The following is an 11619-nucleotide window of genomic DNA, read 5'->3' as shown; positions in this document are numbered from 1 at the left end:
TCCAGTTAACTGTCAAAAAAGCGGGAAATGGAGCTGTAGTTTAAAGTGATAGAATACTAGCCTTGAGTACAAAAGCTCAGGGACAGTGCCCAGGCCCTGACTTCAAGCCCCAGGGCGCGCGCGCGCGCGTGCGCACACACACACACACACACACACACACACACACACACACGAAAATGTTTCTCCTCAATTTTTAGTGAAAATTTAGTCAACACTTGCTTAGTTCCAGATATAGGCATAGTAGAAAAGAAGGGAACTATAACTTTGATTTAAAGAAATATGCTAAGCCCTTGATATAATGTTAGGGCCATCCTAGATGGCAGACAGTCTTTTCTCCACTTTATAGATGAGGGGAATAAGATGCACAGGACTTTTGTGACTTCCATAGCTACTCAGGGGAGGGAATTTCAAATCTGAATATGTTTTATTCCAATGGCTAGTCTTCCTACAGCTCTATGCTGCTGACCTAAATCTTCCAATTTAGCCTGAGTGACATGGTTTCTACTTTCAAGAAACAATCAGAGAAAAGAAATGATCATGTTAATAATAGCTAAGCATTGGTAGTGTGAAGCTGGGACAGTAGGCACTTGGCATGATGTCAAATAGGTAAGGGAGATTTTGTATTTCCCTGGTGGCATTTGTCGGTGTCATGGTGGCAGAAGGAACAGGGGACAAGGAGATGTCAACAATACAGCCACTATTGCTAAAGAAAAGGACTATGATTGCAAAAACAAACATGAACCAAAATCGGACAATAAAACTCAGCTATTACTGATGTATAGAGTATCATTAGCCCCTTTTGCTGTAGTCATACAGACACCCTTTCAAGAAACTGACTCTGTTTGGTAGTACAGAAATACTAATCCTCTATTGTTCCCCCAGGAAATACAGCTTAGGATTTAAGGCATGATATTTTAGAAGACAAAGGTCCTATTATTCTGCTGTTTTGTCATATCATTGACTAAAAAGAACAATAGTTGGCTAAAATTGTGGTCCAACATGGGTCCATCTGTGTCCTGGACTATGTTTACATGATTTCAGCTACAGTGGCTGAATCCAGTCCTTTCCTCATAGTCTGACAAAAACCAATTAATTGTCAGCTGAATGTTAATGGCTCATCCTTGTAATCATAGCTACTCAGGAGACAGATCTGAGGACTGCAGTTTGAAGTCAGCCTGGGCAGAAAAGTCTATGAGACTCCTATCTCCAACTAACCATTAAAAATGGGGGCTGGGAAGGTGGCTCAGTGGTAGAGAGCTTGTCTTGCATGCCTGAGGCCCTGGGTTCGATTCCTCAGCACCACATAAGCAAAAAGAAAAAAAGCCAGAAGTGGTGCTGTGGCTCAAGTGGTAGAGCACTAGCCTTGAGCTGAAGAGCTGAGGGACAGTGCCCAGGCCCAGAGTTCAGGCCCCATGACCAGACCCCCCCCAAAAAAAACAACTAGAAATGTTGGTGTGGCTCACATGGTAGAGAACCATCCCTGAGCAAAGGCTAAAGCACAGCACCCAGGCTTTGAGTTTTAAGACCCAGTACTGACATAGACACACACAGATACACAGACACAGACACAGACAGACAGAAAGATAGACAGACACCCCAATTTGTTGTCTTGTTAAAAAGAATGAAAAACTTAATTAACTATAAAAACGCATTCTTTTATAGGTATATCTTTAAGAAACCCGACATTGTAACTACTATCTACCATTTTCCAATCATTTGGAAATGACTGAACAATCATTTCCATTTTATGGTAATTTGTTTCAGGGTGATGAAGTATGATTAATATTACAGATAAAGATTCTTCATTTATATTCTTTATTATCAATTGAGGTCAATGAAGATTATCTTTTTTGTGTGTGCTGGTCCTCAGGCTTGAACTCAGGGCCTAAATGCTGTCCCTGAGCTTTCTACTACTCAAGGCTAGTGCTCTATCACTTGAGTCACAACTTCTTGCTTTCTTTGGTAGTTTATGGTGATAAGAATCTCATGGACTTTCCTGCCTAACGAGCTTTGAAGCATGATCTTTAGATTATGCTTCAATTATAGATTATAGGTGAGCCACTGGAGCCCAGTGAAGATCTACTCTCAAGATAAATTCCAAGTTTGGACTGCCCTAGTAGAGGCAGTAGAGGCAGGAGGAATTTGAACCATTTTAACAGGAAGGCTACCCACAAATTCCTTTTCCTTGAGGAAGGGTGTGTAACAGTCAAAACTCCTGGCAGGAGTCCTTTGGATACTTCCTGCTGGAAATAAAGATATAGGACTTTAGGAGTTGATATTGGCCAGGGAGCTGCCATTTATAGCTCCTTTTCTGGTTTCTCAGTGTTAATGTCTCACAGTAGGTAGATCTGAATATGGACTACAGTGGGGGAACTGTATAGCAATCATTTCATTCCTGGAATCACTGTCTGCAGGAGGCTAAGACAATGACTTAAGGGTTATATTGAGTGGGTTGTGTGAATCTTCAAGAAGCTTTCCTGTTATTTAGTTGCAGTACACTGTTTCCTCTAATAATTCCCAAGACATTAGAGATGATCAGATTTCTGTTACAAGGGCACAGCCTAGTCTGGGGCAGGCAGTAAAGCTCTTTAGGGGTTCCACAGTTGATAAGCTTGCTTAAAGTCTAATTTTTGAGAGACTCAAAAATTAGCAAGATCACCTGGCAGTTGATTCCTCACTTCTCACATTATCCTATGCTGCAACCAACTCAACTGTGTTCCTCAACAATAGTAAGATGTGGACTTTGTGTGTTTGTTCCTTTTGCAGGAATATCTGCTTCCTCTTTTCTACAATGAACTCTTCAGACAGTCTTCAAGGTCTATTTCTAATGTTACACTCTTTGTATCACTTTGGTCTCATTCCATCTCTATGTCTGTGGTCATAAAACCAATTGTAGAGGTCTCTGGCATCTCCTATACTACAGAGTAAATCATCTCTGAGGATGTATCTGGATCGAACTGTGATTTTTGTCTAACTGACATCCGAGTATCTCCGTTCTCTTGAAAAGAACCCAATGTGTATAACATTGGATTGGGAAAACACTGAGTGGTTGAATTATTTATTCAGCTATGGCTATAATTTCATATTCTTGGATTCTATCATTAGGGTTTATTTGGTATCATTAGGTTTATTTGGTATCATGCCTGTATTCCAGCATGTATTTCAGAGCTTCCTCTCCTCCTCCTCCTGCTCTTCCCCCCCCCTCCTTCTCCCTCCCCACCCCCTCTTCCTCCTTCTTTTCCTAAAGATTGAACCCAGGGCTTTACACATACTACATACACACTCTACCACTAAGCTATATACCCAGCTTAGGGAATTCTTGAATGAAATGCTTACATTTTTCAATCATGTTTATTTATTTCCTTGAGCAAAAAGGTACATTTGTAGCCTTCAAATGTATTAATCCAATGTACAGATTCCAGTGAAACAGCATTGGCTCCCTCTGGTGAGGCAGTCTCAGAATTTCTTGTATTTCTTAGGAAGCCTGTGGACAAATTCTGTGGCCAACTTCTTAGACAGTTGTAGCATCGTCTGAACATTTGGTCTCCTAAATGTTGAGAACAAGCCATTTCTTCCTTGGGAAGCTTTAAGACCTTCATTTGACAAGAGTGAAGCATCTCATTCAGCTAAAAACCTGTTGGGAATTTTGTTTAGTTCCGAATTTGAGCTTCCTAGAGGTGGAAGGGTTCTTAAGGAAGTTGCCTTCACAACAGAATCCCACCAAGCAACTCTTGTCAGATTTGAGTTCTTCTCTCTTCTAGAGCTTCCTCTCTGTTTTATAAGATTATTTCTAAAAATCTATCTCTGAATGGTTGGTCTAGGGCCTAGTTTGGAAACCCACTCAACAGTCTGTGCCTTCTTAATGAATTTGTGCCAGGCACTGGTGCCTCACGCCTGTAATCCTAGCTACTCAGACCTGAGATCTGAGTATCTCGGTTTGAATCCAGCCCAGGTAAGAAAGACAAAGAGACTCTTATCTCCAATTAACCACCAGAAAACTGGAAGTGGAGCTGTGGTCCAAAGTGGTAGAGTGCTAGCCTTGAGCAAAAAAGCTCAGGGACAATGTTCAGGCCCTGAGTTCAAGCCTCCTGATGGACAAAACAAAACAAAGAAATGAACTTGTTTTTAGATAGTTAAAGACAAATGCGGATTCTTTGTGACAGATTTTTTTACATTTAGGCTTTTGAACAAAATGTGAGCTAGGCTCTGGTGGCTCATGCCTGTTAATCCTAGCCATTCAAGAGGCTGAGATCTAAGGATAACAGTTCAAAGATAGCCAAAACGGGAAAGTCTAGTAGACTCTTACCTCCAGTTAACTACTAAAAAAGCCAGAAGTGGATCTGTGTCTCCAATAGTAGAGTGTTAGCTTTGAGCAAAAAAAGCTCAGGGACAGGCTCAGCCCAGGCCCAGAGTTCAAGCCATAGGATCAGTACATAAACAACAACAACAAAAATATTTGTGAGCACCTTCCTAATGTGAGGCATCCTAGTCTAATTTCCTCCAGGTCTTTTGGCTTTTTCCCATATGCCAGGTTTCCAATTCTCTGAACCACTTCTATATGATTTCCACTTTGTTGCTGACTCCAGAGTTTATAACTTTCATATGTGATCCTTCTTAAATGCCTCCCCTTGTTCTAGTTAGCCCAAATCTTTTCAAACTTAGTAATATGTAGGATCTTCTCTGTCCTAGGTGATCCTGCCTCCTTTAGCTCATCAGTTCTGTGACCTAAGAATTAAATAGTTCTCAGAAAGCAGCAGGGTATACAGTTGATTGGAGGGCACCAGGTTTATATTGTTTATTGAACCTCGAGGCAAATGATGCTTCCTTCAAGGTTTGTTGTCAGGAAATAAGAGATACTTCCTTATCAAGCATTAAGCATTATAGTTGAACACTTAGTGGGTACACAACAAAAGTTAATGTCCCTCTTCCAGCCTTCCCTGCCACCACTGCCCTCTACTGAGAAGAATCAGTAACTGCTTTGACATTGATTTTTTTTTCTTTTCTGACTTGAGCCAAAGGCTCTATTGCATTTAATCCTTTTTCAACCCTGTAGAGGATGGTAATACCTCAGAAGATGTAGCACAAACTGAAAGATGGCCGTGTTGTCTCAATTTTGTAAAGTAGCTCATGTAAAAACATTACAGAAGGCATTTTTGCCAATGTTTGATTACAGCATAACTGAATTACGGCTCTGTGTTGTAGGTACTATCTGAGAATTTTTGTTGCTTTTTTAAAATAAGTATTATAAGACCCCAAGGGACTAATCATGGATATTTGGAATATAATCAACACTTTGTGACTCACTATCATGTAGACAATCTACATCATCACAGAATCAGAATTTATTCACATGAATAATGTGAATAATATGTTTCCAATGGTCTTTCTGAGGAGGGGCATTTGTATAAATTGGTGCCTCTAATTCCTCTAACAGGGTGATGTAGATTTGCAGAAGATCTATTTAAATACACGGACCTACGTGGAGCTCAGTAGCACATTGGTGAAAGGCCATACTGTTGGAATCTCTTTTGTGTAAGGGTTTTGGGATGTGGAAGGAATACTGTAAAGTTGATAGGCAGGATAATAGGTGAATGCCAACCATGCCTAGCTTTGATTGGCTAAGATGGGGGTTCCACAATTTTTTTGCCTGGGCTGGATTTGAACTGCAGTCCTCCTAATCTCCTCCAGAGTAACTAGAATTACAAATGTAGAAATGAGCCACTATGTCAGGTTTTTGGCTGTATTATTTGAGAACACTATGCCCCTACTCACCCACAGTGTTAAGTATCTAATATCGCTCCTTGGGGGAGACACAGCTTTTGGGTGACAGGGGTATTATCAAGGCTGTCATCCTTTCTATCCTTAACCAAATCCATCAAACCAACCAAATTGACCATCAAATGCAGGCCAATTGTCTTACTGTTACAGTAGTACCTTGGGATATGAATTCTAAAAAAATTATTTAAATAATCCTGTGGCTCTTTCCAAGAAATAATTCAAGGCAGTATTTGATTTATTTTTCTAATCCTAAGAAGGTTCCTCCCAGCTATCTTATTCCCTCATTCCTACCTGCAAACCCAGCCAGTCTACAGTCTCCATTAGCTCAATTTCCACCCATTTCCGGACTGCATTTCTCCATGTCTACATTTCTCATTGCTGTTTTCAGAATGAAGTCAGCTCCTTTAGAAAAAGATTGGGACCTGTCAGCTTTCCAGTCTGTTTCTCCCCTCAGGTAAAATACTCAAGCTTGAACTGTGATGGTGATAATGACAAATTCTCTCTGGATGACATACACACTACCGATATAGGAATTAAATGCTAGCTAGATGGAGAGAGGAGTCATTAACTTGCAGTCCTCTTGGTTTGCCTCTCCTGGGATGGTAATGTCCAGAACAGGACCTTGCAGCCTTGATATTCTCAGCAACACATGCCAATAAGTGATTCCTACCTTTTGACTTCACCCACAAGGAACTTCTCAGGATAGGCAGCCTTGGTTGGGCAACTGAGAACTATGGAAAGCCTGTTCCTGGGGTTGGGGGGAAAGCAAACCCCCGGGCTGGGTGCTGGGGGTGGAGCCTTGTGGTCTGGACTGCAGCTAGATGAGGGGAGTAGAAAGGACAGGAGGGAGTAGTGTGGGAGATATCACTGACTTGCCTTTCTAAGCCAATTATCATAGATTTTTCTCCAAACACATGCTTTTTTATTATTTGCTACTATTGCCTTTAGAACCATTCTCTGAGGCTTTCAAAGGTTGCTTTTACTTTTGTTGGTCCTGGTAAGGGGGGCTTGAACTCAGGGCTTAGAGCACTATCTTGGCTTTTCTTGCTCATGGCTGGCACTCTTCCACTTAAGCCATGCCTCCAGTTCTGGCTTTTGAGAGAAGACAACAGAAGTTGACACTGGAACTTTGAAAGCTAGTGCAGTGGCAAGAAATTTGGCCCAAGGTTCTAAGCATTACATATCCTTGGTATCCTGATCAGGAACCTGCAGGCGGGGTTTCTCCACAAGCCAGTCCCCTCCTCAGCTGTTTCACCTCTTTCCAGTTTCACTGATGCCAGCTCCATATTCTTTATGCTGGCAATGCTACTGTTATTTGTTCTTGCTCACTAGGAGCCACTGGTCCCTGCTGCCACAGGACTTGCTTGCTGGCCTTGCTGTCTGTGCAGCCCAAGCTAATCTTCCTTCCACTATTTCTTTGTGTTACCAGCTCAGCAAAGGTATGACCATTTGAAAGAAAGTCTTTGTTTTTTTATTAATTTTTTTAAGTTTTTGTTTACTCAGGTTTGAACTTAGGGCCTGGGCACTGTCCCTTAGCTTCTTCACTCACGGCCGTTCCTTTACCAATTGAGCCACAGCTCCACTTCTAGCCTTTTTGATGGTTAATTGAAAATCAGTCTCATGGACTTTCCTGCCCTGGCTGGCTTCAAACTTAAATCCTCAGATCTCAACCTTCTGAGTAACTAGCACTATAGCTGTGAGCTACCTGCAACCAGTGAGAAAGTCTTTATTGAGAAGTAATGTTGCAACATATTTAGAGTAGTGGAGTGTGATAGGGTATGGAGAGCAAGGCAGCACAGGGCGCAGAGGGCGGGTTCTCCCAAGCTGTTCATAAAGTGAATTGAGCAGCCTGTTTTTGTATGGTCAGAAGGACATGTGAAAAAGGGGCCTGCACCAGTTATGGCAGCCCTCATGCTAATGAAGGATTGTGTCTGCACCAATCATGGCAGCCACTTTTGTGAATGAAGAACTTTGCACCAATCATGAAAGCCCCTTATGCAAATGAAGGAATATGTCTCACAGGTCTTCTGTTGGGTTACTAGAGGAAATGTCTGGCTTGGGTAGAAATAGATACACGCTCATCTAGAGTTCACTGAGACATAGTATCAAAAAATAAATGTGCAAGCTGTTTGCTGGAACAGTGCAGAGCCAGAGTTAAGCTTTTAGTGTGTAGCCTCCTTGGTATGTCTGTGCAGTGTTCAAAGCAGCTGGTGTTGGCATGAGGGCAGTCTGGCTAGCTTCTTGGCCGATAGGCCTTCACTCAAGGCAGCCAGAGCCTCACTCAGGGAAGGGTCTAAGAGCTGTCAATTAGGGAGTCAAATTGTCCTAGCTGCCAACATCTCTGCACACATAAAGGAAAAATAAACATCAAAAAGGTGCTTACAATAAGAACTTATAATTATCATTAGCAGTGCTTTAATAGTGTTTCACAGTGCTGTAGTAATGCTTAACTCCTGTCCCAGAGCCCAAAGAAAAGGTGAGTATCTACCATCTGTTTCTGTTTTAGCCATGATTTTTCTCATATTTTTGAGTCACTTTTCCCCCCTTTTTGGTACTTCCAGTGTGTATGTTAGATGCCTAATGATATCCAGCATTTCTTTGAGGCTTTATTCTTTTCTCTATTTTCTTTTCTTGTGTAATCTTTATGAATTTCTCTTCAAGTTCATTGGCTTTTTCTTCTGTCAACTCAAATCTACCCTTTAGTCCTTCCGTTGAATATTTCATTTGGGCAGAATATTTCAACTTCAGGATTCTATCTGGTTTTCTTTATAATTTGTTTCTTTTACTGGCATTCTATTATTGATGGAGTTTTGTTAGCATACATTCCTTCTACTCCTTAAGTATGGTATTATAACATTTTATAATAGCTGCTGGGCTGGGGGATGGTGAAGTACAGTGGTAGAATATTTGTCTAGGATGTATAAGGCTCTGGTTCAATCCTTTGTACTGGGAAAAACAAGAACAAAGACAAAAAACAAAATCCAACCAGATAATAATTGCTTTGTAATCTTTGTGCTACTTCAAGGGATTGTTTGTCAAAGTCTCTTCTTTTTCTATGCATGTGTCACACTTTACTGTTTCTTTTCTGTATTACAATTAAAAGATTATACATTTAAAATAATGGGTACATTCTTTACCAGATCAATATGAATAGCAGGATTGTCTTTTAGCAGTTTTGAGGGTGTTGGAGATTGAACCCAAGGCCTGAGGTTGTATAAAAATTTCAGTCAATGACCATCACCACGTCCTATTTCTAGGACTTATTATTATTTTTTTTGATGACTTGTCTGGACTAATTCTATGAAGTCTGTTTCTACTACACTGTGCAGCCTCTGATGTCTATGCTCATCTTTGTTTTTAATCTTTTAGCCTAGCTTGTTAGGTGCCACCCTTGGGGCCACACAAATTATTTATTCATTGAAGATTATGCTTATTCCCTATAGCCAGTTAGGCTTTGACTTCTTATTTTGACTATGTGTGTAGCTTGGAGTTTGTTTTCACAGTTCAGAGTGTTTATGATTTTGTCTGCATTTAGCCAGATGTTCTTTTTCTTTTTTTCTGTGAGGGTGCAGCCTCTGGCATGCACACAGTGTTCCAGACCACTAGGGATGAATGTGGCTTTCTTTTTAGGCATGGATTCCTAGGAGCAACGCCTGGGTCGAAATAGCTTGTTGTTTCGCCAGTGCTTTTATCGGAGGTTGTGTTTAAGTCCCTTGATCTGCTAGATCTGTGTGTGGCTTGAAGAAAACTTTCAAGTCAGCCTCCTTTCCCACTCAGATTACTCCTGAGAGAGTGCATGTTCACACAGACTTCCAGATGTTGGTGTTCTGTTAAACTTCTGGCCACTTGGCCATTTCATTAGTTCTTACTAAAATTCTGGAGCTGGCAGTTACTTCTTAATTGTGCATTGAGATCTCCATTGTTTTTTAGACAATCCTTAGACCTAAAACTCTCCACATTCTGTTCCAAATAAAGGCAGGTCCCTGAGGCAAAGCTGCTGGAACTTTGTCTTTAAGACCTGCCTCTCACTGTCCTGAAGCTGAGTGGCTATTTCTTCTAGAGTGAGACCCTTGTGGCATGAGCAAGTAACATCCCTGATATTCTTTGCTTGCATATCTGGACACAGAGCTTATGCTTCATGATGTGGTAAGATGACTGTGGCTTCATTGTTTATGATGACTTTCCACTCTCAGAAGGAAGTAAATTCCACCTGCCTGAACAGCATTTCTATACCAAGGTCCTAGAGAGGATAAGAAATGCTGGTGGCCTGCCCCTAGTGGAGTAACACCTTAAACTAACCTTAAGCAAAGTTTAAGCCTTGATTAAGAGCTGAGGAAAAAGGGAATTTCCTCCTATTCTTGGCCACACCTGCCTGTAGTACAGCTTCCAAAACATGTGGTTAGAGTGGGGGTGGGAACACATGATCCAAATGATACTGATTTCTACTGTTCAGACCACTGAACATTTTTATACTTCCCATATGCCATTAGAATAATTTCCTAAGACTGTTCGGTGTTTCATAGTTTTCCACTAGTTAAATGTCTATTTCTTTGGGGAAGGGATCCACAAAGCCACCTATAGCTCCATTCTGGAATCCAACTAACAATGATTTCTTAGTTACAACACAAAAGGTATAAATGATGCACATAACAGATTGATAAATATTAGAATCAGTGTAAATTCAAAACTATTGTGCTTTGAGAGACACTGTTTAAAAAAAACTTGATAAATTAGTTTTCTATCATTGCTGTAATACATTGCCACAAACCTAGTAGCTTAAAACAGTAAGTGTGTGTGTGTGTGTGTGTGTGTGTATATATATATATATATATATATAATTGTTATTGTAGACATGTTGTACAGAGGAGTTACAGTTACATAAGTCAGGTAATGAGTACAGTTCCTTTTAAACAATGCCTCCCATTCCGTTGCTCTCTCCCAGTTTTGAAACAATAATTATTTTACAGTTTTATGGATGAGAAATATGAGACATATCTTAGTCCATTTTTGATTGCTGTGACTGACTATAACAGACTAGATACTTCATAAAGAATGTGAGAGGTCCAACATAAAGGAGCTGCATCGGGTAACATCCTTCTTATGGGTAGGGACTATTCAGAGTCCCCAGGCTGCATGCAGGGCATCAAACAGTGAAAACATACAAAAGACACCATCCTGGTTATTTATTTATTCATTTATTTATTTATTGTTGGTTATGGGGCTGGAACTCAGAGCCTGGGTGCTGTCCCTGAACCTCTTTTCTGCTCAAGGCTAGTGGTCTATCACTTGAGCCACAGCGCCACCTCCAGCTTTTTCTGAGTAGTTTATTGGAGACAAGAGCCTCATGGACTTTGTTGCTAGGGCTGGCTTTGAACCTCCATTGTCAGATGTCAATCTCCTGAGTAGCTAGGATTACAGACATGAGCTACCAGCACCTGACTCATAATGGTTATTTTAATAGACCCACTTTAGATAACTCATTAACTTATTAATCCATTAATCAATGAATAAATTATTGATTCACAAGATAATGCCCATATGACCTAGTCAACTTTTCTTTGTAAATTTTTTATTGTAAAAATACTGTGCAGAGGGGTTACAGTTACATGAGTAAGGTAATGAGTACACTTCCTATTGAGTGTTGTTACCTCCTCCTTTGTTTTTCCCCTTTGTAAAATTTTTATTAGTTTATGTTACTTGTATGAAATAGCAAGTCTCTCTCTTTTTTTTTTTTTAGGTCCAGTTGTGGGCCTGAATTCTGGGTCTGGGCGCTGTCCCTCAGCTCTTCAGCTCAAGGCTAGCACTCTACCACTTGAGCCACAGCGCCACTTCCAGCTTTTT

The 11619-nt window shown here is 40.7% G+C and overlaps 1 protein-coding gene across 1 annotated transcript in view; it reads left to right on the top strand.

Annotated features, from left to right (window-relative positions):
• Positions 1-5093: 5093 nt before the first annotated feature.
• Positions 5094-11619, top strand: part of Shroom4 (shroom family member 4) — a 158543-nt gene continuing 152017 nt past the window's right edge. The window contains exons 1-4 of the mRNA XM_013032354.1: positions 5094-5198; positions 5435-5532; positions 6167-6232; positions 7111-7217. Of these exons, the coding sequence (XP_012887808.1) occupies positions 5094-5198; positions 5435-5532; positions 6167-6232; positions 7111-7217 (376 nt within the window). The remainder of the gene's footprint in view (positions 5199-5434; positions 5533-6166; positions 6233-7110; positions 7218-11619) is intronic.

The sequence above is a fragment of the Dipodomys ordii genome, unplaced genomic scaffold (assembly GCF_000151885.1).
Source record: "Dipodomys ordii isolate 6190 unplaced genomic scaffold, Dord_2.0 Scaffold154, whole genome shotgun sequence".
In the NCBI taxonomy this organism is placed as follows: domain Eukaryota; kingdom Metazoa; phylum Chordata; class Mammalia; order Rodentia; family Heteromyidae; genus Dipodomys; species Dipodomys ordii.
This window is presented reverse-complemented; position numbering and strand designations above follow the sequence as displayed.